We start from the raw sequence: 21400 nt of genomic DNA, 5'->3' as shown, positions 1-21400 counted from the left end.
TCAGGTACTGTACTTACCTACGTCCTACGGCATGCATAGGTAGAGAGAGAAAGCGAGAGAGAGCAGCACTCCCATCCATCCATCCCAACCCTCACCCCCCAACGAAAGCCCCCGCGACTTTTGCCTTGGTATTTTTATAACCTACCACCAACGCACAAATCAGCACTACATACAATGCAAACTCTAGCCTCCCCCACAAACACCAGTACTCCTCCGCCCTCCTCGGCTTCCGCCCAGTCCGAGTATGCGCGCTTCCGAGCCTGTGACGAGTGTCGCCGCCGAAAGGTAAGCCTTCTTTTCTACTTCCCCACCCCCCCTCCCCCCTCCCTTCCCTCCCCTCTTCCAATCTCCTCTAACTCCGAAACACACACTCTCACTCACCCGCTCTTTCTCTCTCTGACTTGTCCCGGATAGATCAAATGCGACGGCCGGATTTCAGGTTGCCGACATTGCGTGAACTCCTCTGTCCACTGCGTCTACAACACCCCTACTAAGACTGCGAGAAAGCGTGCCTCGTCCTCGCAGTCCTCAAAACATCTGTATGTGTGATGATGATGATGACACCTCCTCCCCAGTTTCGCCCCCACATGCACAAAGCTGACAAAAATAAAGCCCTGATGCCGAAACCGCCGTTAATCTCGAAGAGCGTTTGGAAAGAATCGAGCGCGCCGTTAAGGAACACCTCGCGAATCGCTTATCCTCCATACCTCGCGAAGAGGAGTCGCCGCAAGATGATCCGGAACATGCCGACGTCACACCCAAACGCCCGCGGCGCCATGGCATCGCCGAGACCGCTGCCGTCGGGGGAGATTTAACCGCCAAGCAAAATAGCCACAACCCTAACCCACAGAAACACCGAGCGCTCTACCACTGGAAAGTATCGGACGAGGAAGCGACAACAGGAAAGATTACAGCAGATGGAGGCTTGATTGAGGACTTTCAAGGAAAGCTTAAGTTTATCGGCGAATCGTCGGTATTCTCACTGTTTTTACCGCGCGGGATGCAGTGGGTGTGTGAGAAGCTTGGGGAACCTCATTTCTTTGATCCATTGAATCGGGCGGCGATCACAAAGTGGACTCTGAATTCTCCAAGCGGGAGTATAATTGATATCTCCATGACCGGCCTTCCTCCGGGGGAGGAGGAGCCGTTGCCGTCAAGGCAGGTGGTGAGGAAACTTGTTAACGGTGGGTAAGAAATCGTATAATACTGATCTCCCCCCTATTCACTCAGGATATATGTATATCCGGAGTGAATCATAATAGACAAGTTTTACTTACTTTTGCCTTAATTACTCTTTCGGTACCAACCAGACTACTTTGACCGCATCAATTGTGCCCTACCCATCTTCTCACGATCCCGATTCTCTACCGAACTTGCTATGTTCCTGCAAAACGGGCATCGGGCCTCGCCCTCGTGGCTCATATCCTTACATACCATCCTCGCTCTCTCATTACTCTCCAATCCCGTTGACGAGCCTGTTGCAGAGCGCAAAGCTGCCGAAAAGACTGCGCTGGCCCTCTTCCGTACCGGATGTAGACACGTACCCAAAGTGCTGTTCTGTAACCGCGATATCAGCGGCGTGCAGGCACTTCTGGCGACAGTGTTGTTCCTATGGGAAACACATAGTACCGAGGGATGCTCCACACTGCTTGGGGTAGCTGTGAGCATGGGCACCGAGATTGGGTTCCATCGGTGTGGTACTCAGCTGGGGCTGCAAGAGGAGGGCGAGGTAGAGCTGCGGAGGGGTATTTTCTGGTCGGCGTATATTCTCGACAAGGACATGTCACTGCGCATAGGGAGGCCGTCAAGCATTGCTGATGAGGATGTGAATGTGAGACTACCGGCAACACCGCAGGAAGGTGGAGAGCCCATGTTTTCCCACAGAGTTACGTTGTCGCGGATCCAGAGCAAGGTGTCTAGATTACTGTGTAGTCAGGCTTCAGTAAAGATGCCGGGAGTGGCAGTGCTAGGAACAATCGGGATGTTGAATCAAGAGCTAGAGACCTGGAAGGTCGGTTGTGAGTTGATGGCAGATGGCGAGATAGGTGGGGGAAGACCAGAGAGAGCGCAGCAAGTTTTGAGATTGAAATTGGTGTATTATGCATGTCTGACTGCTATCAACCGGTTAGTACTAATCCTATTCTTGTTTTAGTTTATGTCTCTTTTTTCGGTCAACTGGATGAAACGAGGGGAAAATACTGATCGTGAAGGAACCTAAAGGCCATTGTGTCCAGCTTTCGACCTGCAAGACACCGACGCTGGAGTCCCACTCACCACGCCCATAGCTACTACCAAGTCACAAGGTTATGAACCATGCATCTATGCAGCGCGTGAATCGATTGAACTAATCGACGTCTTTGAGCATCTTGGACTGCGGCTCCTGCGGTCAACAGCAATCAATTTAATTGGAGCGTCAGTCACGCTTTTCACCAACACTTTGGAGAATCCAGGGGCCAAGACGGTGTGGGACGATATCGGGAGAATCCGAAAAGTGTCTGAGTTTCTAAGGAAGGGCGTCGAGGCTGGATGTCCGAATATCAGTGAGATGTTCTTCCTGACGTTTACGTTATGTAGTATGGCGACCCAGAGTGTAGAGAGATTGGGGATGGGGGGTAGTAGTGTGAGAAATGGTGATGAGAATGTGGCGGCGACGAATGGCGCCAGCGAGATGGGCACACGTACACAGGAGTTTGGAGGCGTAAAAGAATTTTGTTTAACATATCAGCAATAGGGATAGCTGCATGTAGTACTACCTAGTAATTTGATTTTATTGGTGTTTCGGTTATGAGTTGATTCCGAGCAGGGCGACATCCTAGTTGATTCTTAGTGCGTACAAGTAGTGTTGGGTTCCAATTGTCGTAATACTTTCTTGCAACACAAGATATCACTCACCGAGTGGTTTTATCGATTTATCCCAGTCTAATAGCGTACACTATCCTGGCAATGCACACAGCCAGCAGACCGACAAATCAGAAGCCCAATATACATCTGGCTGCACCATCCGAAGGCAACGACGGATGTACTTAGTATGGATGAAGAAGAGCAAGTCCAACTCTTCTTTATAAATGGTAAATCATAACACCGTAGCAACGAAACCCACGAAAGACACTTATCAAACAAATCCATCGCGCGTCATAATCGATTACATATTACATTTCCTTTCACCCATCTACTGAAACACGTACTTTAAACTTTCCCGTGATGAACTGTAACGCAGTGCGTTGTTCTCGTGATAGGTGAACGGTATCAAGATTAGAATCGATGAGATCTAATCGAGAGACAGAAGACTGATGGATTAGGAGGCTATTCCTCGGTAACTATCTAGCTATAGTTTCCGGTAAAATTATTGCGAAAGTGGGTTCTCCGTGACCCGATAGTCCTATTGGCTCTTAAAAGGTTTTTTGCTGCGAGCACAGACCAACAAATCTAGTCTCGTGCCCAGCCTGTACAGTTTGCTTGATATGTGTCTGCACGCAGTGCGACAACAAAACAGTCTAGGAACGAGACTACAACAAATCCACTCTTTTAGCTCGTAAAAGCATCCGCAGAGGTTTTGTTCCGAATAAGCCATAAAATAATTGACCAGCCGACTGAAGCAAGCAAAGATCACAGAGCTCTCGACTAAACCCAACAGCAAACAAAAACGATAATTCACTGATTTGAAAATACTCTCTGGCGGGGAATTGAACCCCGGTCACTCGCGTTTCGTCAGATGACAAGCGAGTATACTAACCACTATACTACCAAAGATTGATTACAATCTTTGTAAACTGTATTTTAGACTAAATTGGTATTGGTGCTTTAGCGTTGGAGTGCTGCGGGCGCCCGCCCGCCCGCGCGATTGGGCGGGCGCGGGTGGCAACCTAACGTAGTGGAATATTCTGGAGAGGGCGCGAGGGTGCCAGAGGGTATGGGTTAGGGATAGGCGCGAGGGTGGTGTGTTGTGGTGTACTCCCTGAACTGTAGAGTACTTAAAAGGAGCGACCGCCCACTTTTGTAAGGGTAAACCTCTAACTCCCGAGTAATTTGGTTACAGGGGTTGTGCACACAAAAGCTGGCGTATATGTATTACAGGATTCATGGCCGAAATCTGTTTATTGTTTCTGAAACTTCTCTCAGACACTTCACAATTGCTTTAATCCGGGTTTGGTTTGTGTTAAGTTGCCAAGCACCCGCCCGAATTGGTTAGGGATCACGAAAATTTCAATACCAGGACAGAATTTTCCGTCACCTCCTCAATGAGCATATTCCATCACTTAAGGGCCTGTTCGGTTGAGACAAAATCCATGGATTTGTTTCGATTCTGGATTAGAATAAAAAAACACCTCTGGAGGTAATTATTTTATTGGGCCCAATCCATGGACTTCTGTGTCAACAGAACAGGCCCTAATAAATGTCACAAATCCCTGCAAAACAAAAAGCAATCGAACTGATGCTCTGACTCGGAGTTGAACCGAGGATCTCAGCATGTCATACTAGTGCTGCGCCTTACCAACTTGGCCACCAGAGCAGATATCTCCGGTATTGTTTGGTGGTTTTTGTTTCTATTTGTGATAGTTGGTTGCTAGTGAGAGAGTGCCAAGTCCTGACGTAAATTATTAGACCAGTGATACGTAATCTGAAAATGGATTGCTACTCCACCTGAATCCAACTCTAAGGGAAATTGCTTTGAACCTCTTTGATCCAAGGCTAGAGATACTAGGTGAATCAAGCGAGCATAGGACCATTCTAGTGGGAGGACATGCCAAGCTACAACCTTTCGATGTTACTGTGAGAGGAGAGTTTGGAGGTGTCGGTCATATGCAGGTTCATGATAAATCACTCGTAAACCGTGGAACGCATGGTGTTGAAAAAGGAAGACATGATACATGTAAACTGACTTGATTCTGGTCTCGACAAAACGTCTAACTCTATGTAGCCATACAGTCTTCAGGAGTTGTAGAACTTAACCATGTAGAAACAAAAACAGCACCCTCCCTATAGTACAAAGACTGATGAATCTCCACGATATCGGTACTAAGTATTTGTATCCTAGCAAATCAATTTTGTGAATACTTTCATTGTAGTGGTATCATCTGTCTGGGCGGGTAAACAAATTCAGCCATACATAGGATATTCTCATCGATGTCCCGATAATATCAACAATCTCAATCCATGTATGCAACGAAAGTTTAAAAGAAGTTAGCGCTGTTCTACAAGTTCACATCACCAAAACAAAGAAGTATACTAAAATTAACTAAAAGACCCAAACTGTAGTAAAGTTTTAAACTTCTATATACCCTCTCCACTATACACCGACACACAACCACCACCCACCTCAAACGCCCACCAAAACATGGAGCGCTGGATGTACCCCCCCAAAACACACCCAAATGTCCAAAGAGGACGGCGGCAACGAGCAGGTATTTCATCTGTCAGATGAAGTTAGGCACAGTCCTTGATGTTCCATCGCGATTGGATGATTAACTCACCGATTTCAGAGCACTGCCGCCACAGACCCCGCCACACCCCATCATGCAAAAGAGCACGACTTCTCCCTCATGAGAAGGCTGTACGAGCAGCCCCCCCGTGATGTTACCTCGGCTCCATACCTCTATGGACGGCCCATGTCTATCGTACCCCCGACACCCCCACCAGGAGGATGTCATTTGACTCTGGCTCCCCCGATCATATTGGCCGCGCCTTTCATGGATGTTAATTATGCCCCCTTCTCTTATCGATGGACTGCATTACTCACAACTTCAGATCCACCAGCGTCAGGGCGGGTCAGTCACCCATTCCTGACTGCCCATACCCAGAGCTTCCCCACTCCCAAAAAAGCTTATCAAGGGCAGTCTCAAAGGGCAGAGAGAAGACAGGTAGATCCCGCGTACCGGGGGACCGCAACCATAACCTCTCGCCCCACCGGCAGTCTTATCAAAACAACCCGGGGAGCAAGAGGATAGGGAAGCATCTTTTTTCACTCCCGATACCCGGCTCCTTGCCCTTTGTTAATGTTAGTCCCATTTTCTTCTCTTCATCTCACTGGATTGCTAATACGTACCAGCCCGCAAAAACCAAGACCAAGGATTCCCTCATACCCCAGCTGAAGTTTGTGAGGGCGGCTTCTACAGGCAGGGAGACAGGCAGGCGGGAGGATATCATGACCATGATATACTCAGGAACCATCTCTTAAACTCCCATGCTGAGACCCCACCCTCAAACTTACTAGCAGCCTTGCGCCCCGGATAAAAAGAAAATCGGGGTAGTACCCGCCCTCGTCGCACCCTTGATTATTGTCAGTAAATTCACTCTTATTCGTCTTACTGGATTGTTAACATACCACTCCAAAGTCCTGAACACTTCCATCTCTTTTCAAAGCATGGAAAGGGTGGCTTCCAGAGGCAGAGAGGCAGCAGCAGGTATCATGTTCCCGATGTCCTCAGGAATCTATTTTCGACAACAAATTCCTGAGGACCATACCTTGATCTCACTCTCCCCCGCAGTCCTCGCGGATCTGGGGAGAGCTGGAAGTGGTACTCTTCTTTGTCACGCCCTTTATTATCGTCAGCATATGCACTTTTCACTTCATTTCACTAGGTTGTTATTATACACACCCTCCAGAACTCTGTCATGATCACATCCCCCCTCCCAAACGCCCCACAAAAAACAAAGGAAAATGCGGGACCAACGATCAGGCAGGTATCATGTTCCTGTTGTCCTCAGGAATCTATTTTCCTCAACAAATTCCTGAGGACCCAAATGCTTAACCTCGCTTTCCCCCGTAGTCCCTCGTGGACCAGGGGGAGCCGGAGCTTTGGTCGTACTTGGAGCTTTGGGTAGGTTAGCTATGCCTGACCACTTCTGTTTAATTGGCTTATCGGATTGTTATACATACAATTCTTCGAACACGGACCCAAGACCTCCTCACACCCAAAAGGCCTAGTGAGGGCGGCTCAGTTCTTGGCAGAAAGGTATATACCCCGCCCCCTGGGTTGCAACCATAGACCCACAGCCCCACCAGCAGCCTATAAGGACAACAAGGAGGCCAAAAGGATAGAGAGGCATCCTTCTTCACCCCCGATACTCCTCTCCTTGCCCTTTTTATTGTCAGTATATGCACTCTTCTCTTTGATCCTTTTAACGGACTATTATACACACCATTTTACCAGAGCCGGGCCCAAGACCTCCCCAACACCCAAAAAGCGTTTGAGGGCGGTTTCAAAGGGCAAAACAGGCAGCGGAGGGAGGGGCAGGCATAAGCCAGGCCTCCAGCGCCTCCAGGGTCAATGTTCCCCAACCAGTTCCTCCGGACCCTATCCTTGATCTCGCTCTCCCCCGTAGTCCCTCCTGGGCCCGGGATTGGCCGGAGTTTAGGTCTTATTTGGAGCTTTAGGTAGGTTAGTTGTACTCTCTTCTCTTCGTCTCACTAGATTATTGTTATACATACCACTCTTCCAGAGCTGGACCCAAGACCTCTCTCACCCAAAAAGCTCGATGAGGGCGGCTTCAAATAGCAGAATCATAGATAGCGGGGGGAAGGGGCAGGCAGATAAACTGTACCCCAAACACCCCCGGGAATCTATTTTCCACAACAAACTCCCCCGCACCCCACAACCTTGATCCCGCTCACCCCGGCAGCGGGCCCGGGGTGATTCTTAGCAACCAAGGTGTGAACCGTGCAGGGTCTGAGGATTTGGTTAGTTATGCTTTAGATTGATCTTCTGTTTGGGATTGAATCGCTGGATGGAGTTGAATCACTGGATGGAGTTGTTATACATACCACGACAGAGGAATACCGATAGGGAATCCGGCCTTCAAGCATCTCATCTTCAGCCAACAGAGCACCGAAGGTGATGGAGGGCGTGAAAACAAGCAGACCGGGAAAGACTAAAGGTCTCGAGCGTCATCACCCGATGGAACGACTGTGGGGTCTCGAGCCCTGGCCCCGCAGGATAATATGCCCATAGACGTTGCTATGGAGGGGCCGGAGGTGAAGTCGGAGATGGAGAGGGTAGACAGAGGCTGCAGACGCAGCAACTGAATAGGCCCTTCCCGAAACAGATGTCTCGAGTGTGGGTTAGGACTGTGATGATGGTACAGTGTGGGGATGATGGATGTTGTTCGAGCAGAGAAACAAACCAGCAGTGGAGAGGACGAAGTAAGTAATCTGACATATTATTCACCTCTTGGCACACAAATCAATGAAAAAGATTTTCTCGGCACCGAGGATATATTTACGCCGAGAAAAATTACGTTGTGGAGCGTGTGCTCCTCGAGGGGTGGAATCTGATTTAGGTACGAAAGGTTACACGATTTCTTAGAGGGGAAAAGCTACTAAAACCTAGTCCTACGGACTATAAAATAGTAACTGCCTCCCCGGTTTTATTCCTATTTCTCTATATTACGTTCTTAAGGTAATTCGGCTTCATTGAGTGAAACAGTTGACACTCGTTCTGGTGATACTTCATATGGTGATACTGGGTATACATGTAGTGATACTCTCGTTATTGGGATAGCAATCGATGGTCTCGAAATACTGTTTTAACTATCTTTCCTTGCTCATTTTCTATATCGATACTCGTCTTATAAGAACAAGTAGGGATTGCGGTCCCGAACGTATCGTTATATCGACAGTCGACTTTAGTGCGTGAGTAATACTGAAAAGTTCAATGCCACTCCGCCCATACTATAAACCACAAGCTCTCTCTTCCCCAAGTCCAAACCCCAGCCGGGAAAAAACACCTGAACCCCCACCGCCACCCCCAATAACCCTTTCCCCTCCGCTCTCCACGCTCCAAAAAGAAAACCCCAAAAAGAAACTCGAACACTAGTGCTTAACACACTAGAGGTACAACTTTCATTTCACTCTCTGGCGGGGAATTGAACCCCGGTCACTCGCGGTTCATCAGATGACAAGCGAGTATACTAACCACTATACTACCAAAGATTACTTCAAAGTACAGCCCAAACTATTTTATCCCTACCTGTGTGGAGTGTGTACTATGCCTAATATAGAAGGCGTCCAAGGTCATGGAATCTCACTCGGGTATGCGATTAGTCATGTTGATGAACCCTGAGCTATCGAAGAGAGCTGCTGGGATGAGTTGCTATCAGGGGCCGTGCTGCGAGTGAGACGCTGTGATCTCTACTTGGATGGATCCCTGCCTCACCTAGACTTGCTAGTACAAGCGAAGGCCCAACTGGGGGTGTGAGAGGGTCTATACTACATGTATGTACTTAAACCTTCTGACGCGCCGTGCCCGGGATCCCCTACTGTATCTGCTAATTCGACGGCGGGGTATCAAACTCCACTACAGTGAGCTAAATAACGGGGACTAGCGACCAGTACCGGCTCTCGGGCAGAAACCGCGTGTCCGCCGAATCATGTTATATCACTCTTCCCGCGTTTCGGCCGTATAAACTCGGGAAATAAGGGAACAGTTCTCTACATCGAGACTACATGGGCATGAACACACACGGTGGCCGGATGAATTAAACCCCAGATACAGAGTACTTGCAACAAACCAGCTACATGTAGTCACGAAAGAGGTTGACTTACTCAGTTGCGGGTACTTACACAAGTCTTAATGCAAGCACAAATCGCGGTCGGAGTCGAAGGACAGGTCATAGCGAACACTGTGTTCTCGCTAGCTAGTTGGCTTTCGTCTTTGGCAGCTACTAAATTATTTCTTTTATATTTTACTTTCTTTTCTTCTTCTATTCTAATTATCATATCATTCAATAATCATACACCGAGCTTAAGCATTTCTTCCATAACCAAATCTATACTAAATTCCTGGTTCGCTCCTAACCTTACATTTCTTGAAGTGTGTCTTTCCTCCCAGCTTGGGGCTGGCTTCCTTCACGAAGTACTTTTCGGCAATCAATCCCTTCCCCGAGAACCAATTTCGTGCAGATGCAGGTGCAGGACTTGCAGGTCAACTGATTCATGGATATCATACTATGGGATGAAAAAGCAGTTAGGTAAAGATCCGTTTGTGACGGCTAATACTAGAACAAAGCATGCAATGAAAACGTACTAAGTGAGCGAATGTACTAGGCCATGGTCCAGGAATAAAAAATAAAAAATATGAGAGACCCTGAGACGAAAATAAAGAAAAGATATGTCTCCCCTTCCAGCGAGTTCAGTGAATGTACCATTTTCCCTCTCCCCGTTCCCCATTCCCCATGCCCCCATGCCCCCATGCCCCATGCCCCATCCCGCACCCCCGCTGCCTCTCTACATCGTTATCTGGTTTAACTTGCCCAAGATCTACACCACCGTTAGCCCACTCGAATCCCCTCAAGACACCACTCATTATCATCTCTATACTCACATTCTCAATAAAGCTTATCTCTGGCGACATTTCCGAGCTTCCCAGTCCCTGCAGACACGCCACCGTGACCTCCATAAACATACTCCCCAACCTCAGTGGGATCAACTCCTTCGCCATCTTCACCAACTCATCCCTCACATCCCACCCATTCATCTGCGTCAATCTCTCCATCTCTGGGTGCGCCCTCGGGTTGCCACCCGCCTCATCATAAACTACAAACGACTTCCACAGCGCAATCTCCAGCAGACACACACCAAGACTGTACACATCGTGATCCATGCGGTACACCTCCTCGGGGAACTCGCCTTGTCGCTCCGGGTGCCGGTAGATGTTCTTCTCCCAGTTCGTGTCGCCCAGTTTCGCCGTATTCCCGCCGACTGCCACGCGGAACTTCTGAAAGCCCACAAGGAACGGCGTGCCGATGCGCGGGTAGTCAGTCCCGCGCGTGTCGAATACGATGATCGTCTCGGGCCGGAAGTTCTTGTGCACAAAGTTTGCAGAGTGCACAAACGAGACTGTGCGCGCGAGCTGCTTCGCAAAGTTGACTTTCTCACTGATACTAAAGTCTATCTCTGCGCCGCCGGACAGCAGGCTTCTGAAGGACCTTGGGTTCCGCAGCTCCTTCGGCACCTCTAGCACCATCTCCAAGCTCGTCACCAGCCGTCCGTCTTTGCCGTACACCTTGGTAATCCCCGCACACGACAGCATCCCAAGCGTCAGTGGGTCTTTAATCGCCTGCAGCACCAGCGCAAGCCCCTGTAGGTCCTTTATGACGTTTACGGCGCCGCGGTCCCGGCCATCACACGGTATCGAGTCGATCAGCACCATTCGGTTCGTCTCCCGCGACTCGTGCGTCTGCACCGGTGTGAACTTGATCGACCCCCGATCCGTCCAGTACGTGTTGTCCGCGCCACCGTATTTCACCGCGTTATTGATATCCTTCTTCGTCTGCTTCATGCGCTCCTCCGTGCCTGGCGATGCCGACCTCCCGCCCCCGCCGGTCAGCTCCAGGTCTGCCCTTGCCTTCCGCAGGCTCTTCACCGTCGATATCGACGCGCTGTTCTTCGCCGGCCCGTCCTTAATCCGCTGCTCTACCTCATTCCCGTGCACGCGCGCCAGCAGATAAAACGACGGCAGCAATATCTGGTGCAGCTCCATAAACTCCTTAATCGCGAGCTTTAGCTTCCTAAACCCGCCCTTTCCGGCTCTAAAGGCCGACCTGAGCTTCGTGAGGAAGCCCGAAGCCTTTTCGGGAATGCTGTCGATGCGGGCTCTAATATCGTCGAGTTTTCCTCTGAGAGTTGTGATGACTCGCTCGTAGTGGTCGCGGTCGCCGGGCTCGAGGGAAGACTCGATTATGGCGATGAATTCGATCTTTTCTTCGAGCTGGCGCCATTGCGCCTCTGCGTTGAGGGAGAGGTCGGCGAGCTCGGTTTCGTAGTTCTTGAAGGTACGGCACTTTTCGAGGATGCGTTGCCCGGCCCTGGGGATGCGTGAGTCTTCGAGCTACATGTAGTATTCGAAGAAGAAGAAGCAAGAAGGCTCACTTACTGGATGCAGAGGACAACAAGACCCGGTATTCCCAGTGCCAAATCTGCCATGATTCCTGTTAGGCCTTTATATTTTTAAATTAATCTCGTTCGTTTTTTGGAGGTTCTCGTTTTCGAAAAGAACGGGGGTAAATCTGATGTCTGAAGAAAAAAAGAGAAGGTGCAATTAAAATAAACCCCCAACAACTTTACCGCTTACCTAGACGTCAAGGCTGCTACATTTACGCAGAAAGCGGGTACCGACAAATACGCCTACCTCTACACGTAGCTATTCGTGCGTTGAACACTTCACTTGGACAGAAGGCGCTGCACTGCCCATTGGCTGCGTGCCTTGGCGCTTGCGAGTCTTTTCCCAAAACCGCTAGGCTTTCCTTCCAGAGCTGTCTGAATCAAAGCCAATGGGACGCAAGCGCCGCTTCATAGAACATCACTCGATCGCTGCGAATCTTCAGCTTGTTCGGTGTTAACTTACGACTTGAGATTGATACAAACACACTATCTAGTTTTCATATAAAGCGGTCAAGTTCACAGCCATCTAGCTCGGGATATGAGGGAGATAAACTCTCAATTTAGAGAATCCGTATTCTTCTTTATCAAACACATATAGAAAATTCCAGTGGCTCCAAGCCTCCCCCAGCTACTAGCTCAGTGGTTTCAGGACAGAGTAAAAGAAAAGCATTCCCTTAACGGGAAAAATATATACTTGCAAAAGCACCATATTCTATCCACACTTCAAAAAAATAAAAAACCGCGTCACAAACCGTCACTCTCCATTTCCATTTCCCAGTTATCCTAGTCCTCGCCAGTTCTGCAGTTTCGGGGTATCCCTTTGCCTGTGTACCAACCACCCATTCTCAACCGTCTCTCGACATCTCTCCAGTAGACTGCCCTTCCCCCTTCTCCACCCTTCAAGTCCAAATCACCTATTTTGCAGTCGATCTTTGCCTCCATGCCCCTTCCCCGCCGCTTCCTGACCCACACCTTCAAGAATAATGAACAGTCCCTTAGTGTCATGGCAGTCCAGATATCATCCTCATCCGCAACGATGTTCTCGTATATCTCACCTGTTGCCATGCCAGCACGTTTCAAATCCTCCTCGGACGGCAGCGTCTCATTATCGCCCATCAACTGCAGCGTGGCGGACGTGAATACGCCACGAGACCCAAAGCGCGATTGCAACTGTGTCAAAAGCGGGATGACGGGCGATGTTCGGAAAAAGTTTGTAAGGAGAGTAACCAGCGAGTTTGAGAGTGCCCCTGCAAGTTGCTCATTGATGTTTGGTGGCAGCGGAGAGGAGTCTTCGGCCTCATCGTCGTCGGAAGGCGGCGTTGGGTCAGCAATCATGACCGCGTTGTCCATGTTGACAATTGCAAAGGTCGCCTTTTCAATACGTGCAGGATCGCCGGAGGAGAGATCAAGCGGGCAGAATTCTGCGGCTTCAGATTCGTGCTCCTCTTCAATTTGCCCCTGGCGCTCCTTGTTCTTGTGGGACTGCATAAAGCGCACAGCGCAGGTCCGGCATAATTTCCAATTTGCCGGAGCATTGGGAGATTGGGTTAACCATTTGGGTTTAAACTCAATCATGGCCATGTCCTTCCAGATTTCACCCTCATCTTCACCCTCCATGTCCATATCTTCGTCCTCATCATCATCTATTTCCGCCTGGCGGCGCGGGGGAGCTGGTGGGTAGAGATAAAGGTAGTTCCCACAACTCATGTCCTCCACTAGCAAACCCCAGGGTTCTTTCTCATCCAAAAGTCGTCTCTTCTTCTTGGGCGGATTAACAGGGCGTCCAGCCCAGTCAGTGGGTTGCTCGTCCTCATCGATCGCAGTTAGAAGTAAGTTCAATGCGGGGATCAGGAACGACGAGAGTGCGATAATCTCAGTACGCATTAGGTATTCGCCCATCAATGGGCCAAAGCGCCCGTGCAGGTGATTGTGGAGCTTTTGGGTCGTAGGCGATCCTGGTAAGAGCTTTCGAAGACGCAGGAGATATGGTTTCTAGGCAGAGGTTAGACGTCGGGGGTGGGGAAGAAAAATGAAGGAGAGATGGACGAACAAAGAATGTGTCCGCTCCCACATACCGGTACAGGGCATTGTTTGCTCCTTCACCGAAGTACTCCCAGTCATCAGGGTCATCCAGAACGCGGTTGGGCACGGGCGGTGGAACAAGCCCAGGTGGAGTTGGGGTGGTAGTCATAACGATGGAAGATTATCTAGCCAAGAGCAGTGGATCAATGAAGGTGAAATACTTCAATAGCGACTCCAGTCTTGGTTCAAGTAAAGGCTCTTCTGAGAAACAAACCACGGAATAAGAGATGGTTAGCTGGATAGATGGCGAGGGTGAGGATAGTGGTTGTAGACGATAGATAAAGTGGGGTGAGAGGATGGGGGAATGGACACGAATGAAGTGAGAGAGGGATCAGAGGTAAACGTGCTGAGACAAATAACGGTGAGCAGGTGACAAGAGTGAAGATGGAAATGATTACACGTATGACTGGAAATGGAGGGTTCTTTCGCAACAAATCAGCAGATCGTGTTGATAAAACTTCTGCAGGAACAAGTGAACAAGCACAGATTTCGAGGTGGAGGAAACAACTGAGAAACACATACCTGAGAGAGAGAAACCTAGACCACCAGACCAATCCATACTCCGTGACATCCCGGGTAACCCCGCCTCCACTTGTCTCAAACAATATGCGACGTCACCGGCACATGGCCCCCCTTGCACTTCAAGTCTTCACAGCGACGATCATTCGATCCACCGATCACTCTCGTTTGCTGAATGATCTGACTACATAGTGCACGTGAGGCCAAGCTCTGCGCAGTGCGCACGACAGAAGGTAATCTCACGACAGTTGAAACATGTTGCATGTTCAGAGAACAGATAAAAGCAGGTACGTTTACCTACATATCTACATGGATGTAAATATTCCATCACGAGGGGGCCGGTTGGCTTCGAGAGATCGAGGAATACAACCGGTAGTAATAACAGCCTGATTCCACCCAACTCAAACAAAAAAACGGCACACGCGATCTGTCTCCTCTGATATGAAACAAAGTTATTAACGCCAAGAGAAACAAATCGCACGATTCAATGTGAGAGATTGAGTGCGGCAATTTCTCCAATGTGCGATGGCACTTGAAGGCTTGATGGGTTCCCCATGGTAAAGTGCTCAATCGCAGATCTAAGACGCAACATGGATAAGATGCGGCTCTGTTACGTGCACGTGGTGATAAGACAATGATTCCCTAATTTATCGGTACTTTAATCATTGACCACCAAGTACGGCGAGATGCCAATATGGGGACGCATGTCAATACTAGTATCTTCCTGACGTTTTTAGACTGGGCCATTATTGCATACACCCAAACTCATGAGCTTGGCGTATTTTTGTATGGCATGCAATATCAGTCGCGTCCACAAACGTCAGGAAAATACGAGTAGAGGGATTCGATTCTGCAGCATCCGGTATCGACCACCCCGAACCTTGTATCACGACTGGATGTCGTAAAGCAATAACGGATTCCAAAATATCGGTTACGATAGCGGAAACTCTTGAACTAGCTAACATAATAAATCCTATTATTTTACTAGAAAAGAACAAAAATGTTACTGAGATCAATTTCTACGGCTTCTTTTGAAGCATAACTGATCTCAAACTATTTTTTCTTTCGCCTTATGGTGATGTTCTTAGCGAAATATCGATCCCTAAGCTATAGGCTTTAATTCCCTAGAGTCCGCTTGTTGCAACTTCAGGGAGCTTCACTACCGGTATGGGAGACCGCTTCTGACGTTATATATGCGCAGACAAATTAATAAAGTATTTGGGGAGGCCAAATGATAGGATCGTGATTTGAATGCACAGGAAATTACACGGATAAATGGAAATATGATATCTTTTAATTCACATCTGATAGCTGACTAGTTGAGGTAGACTTTTCAAAATTCAAGATCTTCTGATCCATTCCCCCAAGAATACGAATCACTGCCCCTAGGTGATATCTGGAAACAGCGACTTGTTAAAGCACGCTCCGCAGGTATCCTCTCCTCCGGATGCGGCACCAGTAGTTCTTGCAAAAGTTCAACCGCCCACTCCTCCAAGTCAAATTTCTCTAACAATTCCATCAAAATCTCGTTCCTTCCATTACAGAATGCAATCAGCAACTTCACGTCCGGCTCATGTTTGAGGGTCGACACAATAATTCCACTCTCCGTTGAGTCATCAAGGGAGATGCGACGAAAGAACGGAAGCTCGGAAGTCAGCATCACATATAGGAGGCACCCGAGGGACCACATATCGGCAGCTTCGGTATACACATCACACTGCTCTAAGCCTTTGATTTCTTCCCGTGTATAGCCCATCGTCTCTGGGGCAGAGTAGCCCTCGGTTCCGCCGGCCGTTCGGAGAGCGGTGCCGGAGTAGAACTCGGTTCCGTCGGCCGTTCGGAGAACGGTGCCGGTTTGGTGTTTCGAGAACCCAAAGTCTGCGATTTTGACACGGACCGGACGTCGGGAAGCGATGAGCACATTCTACTTATATATCAGCAGCGACCTTGATAATAGCTGAAACTAGAACAATACTGGTGGCTTTATATCTCGGTGGCAAATCTTTAGCGAGTGGAGCGCAGAAAGTCCTTCCAAGAGTTGTTTTGTGATTTCTTTTGTGTTCCCCGCCTCTGCGAGCCATGGAGTACCGATGTCTTTGCTAAGGTCTCCATCCTTGATGTATTCCATTGCGATATATGTTGAATTCAACTCTTCATACCATCCCAGAAACTTTACAAAATAGGGTTGTAGATCTCGCTGTGCCTCCTGCCTTAGCCCCTTCCGAACTACCCAAAATTATATAACTTCAAATCTAAAGGGAGAATACTTACACTTGATACCATCGTCAATATTTCTATCTCCCTCAAGTTAGACCCATCGTATTTATTTTGAAAGACTTTGACAGCCCTTTCGTGGCTACCACACGGGGACCTTTGAAGCCAGACAGTACCGTATCCACCGCTTCCAATCCGCGCTCCCTGGATCCACTTAGCCTGTGGTGACCACTCTGTACGAGTATGGATGATATTGTTGTCATCGAGCTTAGTGGGGAGTTTGAAGTCCGAGTAACATTGTCTTCTCTTGAATCCAGATATCCACGTGCTCACCAATGCCTCCTCTGTTGTTATTCTTGAATCCGTACTGAACGTTAACAACGACTTCATGAATTCTAAAATCTCCATGGTTCTGCTTGATCTCCTCCACAGAACTATCTCTCAATAGGTCTATTGGGAAGTCAATATTTCTCAAACCACAATCATCAAAACTCCATGGAAAACTAATCGATCTTTCAGTTGACAATCCCATGCATTTGCAACTTTGAAGAACACCGCAACAGCATGGAGGTTTGGAAAAAAGCATTTCGTATAAAAGACATCCAAGTGTCCACATGTCCATAGCATCGAGATTCCGAGAATACTTCGCCTTCGAACCCACCGATGCGAATAACTCGATCTCTGGGATCTGGTAACAAAGCCATTCAAGATTCTGACCCAAAACGTATTCCTGTTTGAATATCGACCGTTCGAGGCCTCCTATCTTGACACGGATCGGATCCCATGACGCGATGAGCACGTGCTGTTTTACGGTTACTAAATACATTGGGATTGAAATTGATGCAGAAACGAAATGGGTGTAAATACTTTAGGTTCCATATTTGGGTGGAATATTTCTCGGGAGTGGAGCACAGATAATCCTTTTAACAGTTGTTCTGTGATTGATCTTGCGTTTATCTTTAGCCACGTAGCGCCCATGAATTGGCCAAGGTGTCCGTTCTCAAAGTATTCCATCGCGAAATACACCGAGTAGAATTGGAAAGTGTGCCCTTCACATGTATACCATCCCAGAAACCTCTGAAAAAGGTCCATTCGCTGAAATTCTCGTTTAGAGGCCAAGTTCAATTGCAAGCTAGAGAGAGAAAAACATACATCTGCCTTCAAAATTGCTTTGATCTCGTGTATAATATCGCTCGGGATATAAATCTCTCTGCACCGATAATCCAGAGTATAATATCTTTTGATAATTCTTTTATGGGCTCCATCATCTGATTCTTGTAATTCGGTGGAACTTATTACTTGTGAATTACCAAAATGTGTCACAGTACACCCAGATATGTCATCAAGGGGTAGGTTCCGGGAGTGCCATGATTGACCGGCCTGACACCCTTCGGCAGGAAGTCTATAGGACCGGGGTAAGTTGTTGAGATCCTTCCCTTGCGGCCCTGGCTTGGGCAAAACGTGTACTGTCCCTGGTCCTGCTTCGCGGTCTATAGGCCGCGGCCGCCAGCTAGAGAAGTACTCGGAGGACATGGATGAATAAAATCAGGCGGGTGCTGTTCCTCTGAAAGTGCCTCTACCGACGGACCCAAGATTTGAATATATTGTTGGTGAGTTCTCGAGTTTCGGGCTAGAGGTCAGAGCTGATGTAGACGCCTGAGCGGGGTCTCATATGTTTGTGATTGGGCCATGCAGCAGTGATATGTGGCTTGAGGCTTAACATCAGCCCAAAGCTCTGGGGGCCTTAGGGTCGGAACGGGTATTTCTATAAGGGTGATTTGCAAAAGCAAAGCCTTATTTTAGTCTTATATTCAAATAAGCCCAAAATTGGCCTGATTTGGGTGTATTCGTGACCACATACTTATACATATGTTGCTCAGGATTACGCATATATCAGGCTTTAATAAGCCTTTTTCTAGGAGTAGGGTTTCCGAATAGCTAAGAAATTAAAGTTTCTATGGGTTAGGTTAGGCACTTAGTGAATATCAAGCCGTCTGCGCCGTCTGCACCCACTCGCTCACCTGTACCACCTCCGGACCATCAACCAGTACCCCCGTACCATCTACCCCCCCCCCCCCCCCCCCCAAACCCCCAGTATCAGAATTATCATCGAAACATGGGCTAATCAGCGAATCAAGCATCGAATCAAGCAGGTACGTAGCTAAACACCGAACCAAGCTCCAAATCTATCAAGTAATCAATCAGGTAATACAGGATCAAATACAGCACCAAATTCACCTAATTCAACGAAATGTAAGTAGGCGTACAGGCGAGGCAGCCATCGGTGTATATAATGTCAAATTATAATTAAGCCTTATCAGATATCATAAGCATTTGTATTATTAAGTTTTAGTAGAATCATAGGCTTGTAAGAGACTGAAAATTCAATAAAGTCTTAATCTCGAATAATGCTAATATCAGGCTTATCTAAGCCTATAAACAGGCTAGGAAAATACCCGCATTGACCGTAAAGAAAGAATGTAATGTACATATAACGTATTTACAAAATTCAAAAGAACAGAAAACCATTATTCTGGGCTTGTATAAATCTTACTTCTTGCCCGGTTAGACAACAAGATGAAATATACCGTAGAGATACTTATCAAATGAGATATAACCCCGCACATTAAAAGCCACCACGGATTTGGCGCTTATCCCCTCTCCTTCTCCCTCCACATATCACCCAGCTGCTGCGGGATCCGTCCCACTGCAGGATCGATCGCGAGCAACCGCGAGAGCAACACTGGGACCAACATACTTCCCACCCTTGAAACTATAAACCCCCAATACTCCCGATATGTGGTTACCAGTCTCTTCCACACACAATTACAATACAGGACCCCTGCCCATATGATTCCCAGAATCATCCACAAACAATCCAGGTAATCATAGTACTGCGCCTCGACCTGCCTTGGCGCCCACTTCGGGTCCATACTTAGTGGTGGTAGCGGATCCGGTTCCGATACCCCTTCAACATTAGGTCTCGAAGATTCAATCCATTCATTTCTCAATGCCAATACTGCAGATATTCTGTGGTTCGGGTTTGGTGTAATCAGAGATCTCAATAGTTTGGAAACCTCCGTATTATTGCCAGACTCTAGCAAACCTAACGGAAGATCCTCCCTTCCAGCACAGAACTCTTTTAACAAACGAAAATCCAGCTCTTTTCCATGCATCATATTCCCCCCCACCACTCCGCTGCACGTGGTGCTCCCCGAAGTATTATCATTACCACGGAGCAGAAAAGGAATTTCAGAGGTAAGCATCTCGTGCAGCAGGACTCCAACAGCCCACATATCGACGGCATTGGTATACTGAGTACTTGGTTTAAAGCCTTTGATTTCATACCGTATCATTGGCATTATCTCAGGAGCGAAATAGCCATGTGTCCCAATATGGGTCCGGAGAACGGTATCCATCTCAATTTTCGCGATGCCAAAGTCTGCAATTTTGACATGCAGAGGATTACAGGAAGCGATGAGAATATTCTACACATGATACTCATGGTTTAGTAATTAGGTTATAATGAAGGTACCAGCACTGATAGTGATAGCCGGCAAGAGAGAGGGGGATACCTTTGGCTTTGAATCTCGGTGGCATATATTCAGTGAATGGAGGACTTCTAGTCCTGTTAGGAGTTGTTTTGTGATTTCCTTAGCATAGCCTTTAACCTCCGGTTGATAATTTTGAATATAATTACTCAGATCTCCATCCTTGATGAACTCCATTGCGATATATATAAAGGTTTTATCTTCATACCACCCCAAAAACTTCACAAATAGGTAATCTCGCTTTGATTAGAGAGTTAGCCTCCAATATTCACCGGTCTGAATGCTGGAAATAACTTACATGCGCGACTCTCGACAATACCTCAACTTCAGTCAAATACTTCCTGGATGCGCGATTGGTAGTACTCTTCTGGATAGTTTTAACGGCCCTAAAACTGGTCGGCCCACGCCATGTTAATTCTTGCAGACACACAGAACCGTATGCACCAGTGCCTATGGCGCGCCTTGTCTTCCACTTTTTCAAGCCATGATTAACACCTCGATCGCCATCGAAAATAGTCTGAAGCTTCCAGTTTGACGACATGGTAAATTATATGATCAATTTTTCGGTGGCCGGGGGCTTCGAGATTTCACCCCAAAGACCGACTTAGTTACGTAAATAAAGTGCAGCTACGTGTTGAAACCTCGTGGGTTGGGCCACACTCTCGGTCTCTTGGGCAGGGCTAATTAGTGGCGTTCACCTTAAGCTTTGCAGCCTTGCAGAAACTCGCCAAATTGATTGCCGTGCAAGGGTTTCTCCGCCGATGATTGGCTGAAAAGCAGAGATCAGCCTCAGATATTTCGAAGATGGTTTTTGGTCAGATCCGCTAGCAAAGTTCACTAATGGCAGTGATAAATATACCTTATTTCCTCAAACGAGCCCTTACGCGACCAAATCTATCATACCTATCTATGAAAGTTGACATTGTTAGAGATAGCCATTGCTACAAAGACTCGCAAAATAGTTGATACCCAATTTGTAAATATTATTTCCCTCAATTCCTATAGTTATATACATCAAGAACCGTAATTTGGCAGAATTCATGGAAAGCTTGAGTTCGGACTCCTCACAGTGAGTGAACGGGCTAAACATCTCTAACTGGGGGTTTTATCAATATCCGGAATGAGTCAGCTGAGGTTTTCTTTGAATCTTGACCAG

The 21400-nt window shown here is 47.8% G+C and overlaps 7 protein-coding genes across 7 annotated transcripts; 2 read left to right on the top strand and 5 right to left on the bottom strand.

Moving 5' to 3' along the window:
- Nucleotides 1–174: 174 nt before the first annotated feature.
- On the top strand, nucleotides 175–2731 carry H6S33_004871 (uncharacterized protein; the record flags this gene model as incomplete). Its single annotated transcript, XM_044836238.1, has 5 exons — nucleotides 175–285; nucleotides 415–539; nucleotides 613–1184; nucleotides 1311–2124; nucleotides 2221–2731. 5 exons carry the CDS (start codon nucleotides 175–177, stop codon nucleotides 2729–2731), a joined length of 2133 nt encoding a protein of 710 aa, XP_044690844.1.
- Nucleotides 2732–5372: 2641 nt separating this feature from the next.
- H6S33_004870 (uncharacterized protein) lies at nucleotides 5373–6175 on the top strand (the record flags this gene model as incomplete). The annotated part of the gene is made up of 3 exons (XM_044836237.1): nucleotides 5373–5402; nucleotides 5481–5765; nucleotides 6047–6175. 3 exons carry the CDS (start codon nucleotides 5373–5375, stop codon nucleotides 6173–6175), a joined length of 444 nt encoding a protein of 147 aa, XP_044690843.1.
- Nucleotides 6176–6207: 32 nt separating this feature from the next.
- On the bottom strand, nucleotides 6208–7143 carry H6S33_004869 (uncharacterized protein; the record flags this gene model as incomplete). Its single annotated transcript, XM_044836236.1, has 8 exons — nucleotides 6208–6267; nucleotides 6323–6350; nucleotides 6474–6535; nucleotides 6597–6692; nucleotides 6807–6812; nucleotides 6878–6921; nucleotides 7058–7079; nucleotides 7141–7143. 8 exons carry the CDS (start codon nucleotides 7141–7143, stop codon nucleotides 6208–6210), a joined length of 321 nt encoding a protein of 106 aa, XP_044690842.1.
- A 3079-nt stretch (nucleotides 7144–10222) lies between these two features.
- Nucleotides 10223–11920, bottom strand: H6S33_004868 (uncharacterized protein; the record flags this gene model as incomplete). Its single annotated transcript, XM_044836235.1, has 3 exons — nucleotides 10223–10255; nucleotides 10320–11802; nucleotides 11871–11920. 3 exons carry the CDS (start codon nucleotides 11918–11920, stop codon nucleotides 10223–10225), a joined length of 1566 nt encoding a protein of 521 aa, XP_044690841.1.
- A 741-nt stretch (nucleotides 11921–12661) lies between these two features.
- H6S33_004867 (uncharacterized protein) lies at nucleotides 12662–14069 on the bottom strand (the record flags this gene model as incomplete). The annotated part of the gene is made up of 2 exons (XM_044836234.1): nucleotides 12662–13870; nucleotides 13929–14069. The coding sequence occupies 2 exons, from the start codon at nucleotides 14067–14069 to the stop codon at nucleotides 12662–12664; spliced, it is 1350 nt and encodes a 449-aa protein (XP_044690840.1).
- A 1743-nt stretch (nucleotides 14070–15812) lies between these two features.
- H6S33_004866 (uncharacterized protein) lies at nucleotides 15813–18226 on the bottom strand (the record flags this gene model as incomplete). The annotated part of the gene is made up of 6 exons (XM_044836233.1): nucleotides 15813–16403; nucleotides 16455–16676; nucleotides 16751–16926; nucleotides 17027–17495; nucleotides 17561–17788; nucleotides 17846–18226. 6 exons carry the CDS (start codon nucleotides 18224–18226, stop codon nucleotides 15813–15815), a joined length of 2067 nt encoding a protein of 688 aa, XP_044690839.1.
- Nucleotides 18227–19344: 1118 nt separating this feature from the next.
- On the bottom strand, nucleotides 19345–20785 carry H6S33_004865 (uncharacterized protein; the record flags this gene model as incomplete). The annotated part of the gene is made up of 4 exons (XM_044836231.1): nucleotides 19345–20181; nucleotides 20269–20484; nucleotides 20543–20636; nucleotides 20706–20785. 4 exons carry the CDS (start codon nucleotides 20783–20785, stop codon nucleotides 19345–19347), a joined length of 1227 nt encoding a protein of 408 aa, XP_044690838.1.
- Nucleotides 20786–21400: the final 615 nt, after the last annotated feature.

This window comes from Morchella sextelata, assembly GCF_020137385.1.
Source record: "Morchella sextelata strain SCLS chromosome Unknown scls_18, whole genome shotgun sequence".
NCBI classification, from domain to species: domain Eukaryota; kingdom Fungi; phylum Ascomycota; class Pezizomycetes; order Pezizales; family Morchellaceae; genus Morchella; species Morchella sextelata.
Note: the sequence above shows the minus strand (reverse complement) of the source record. Positions and strands in the feature narration are given on the sequence as shown.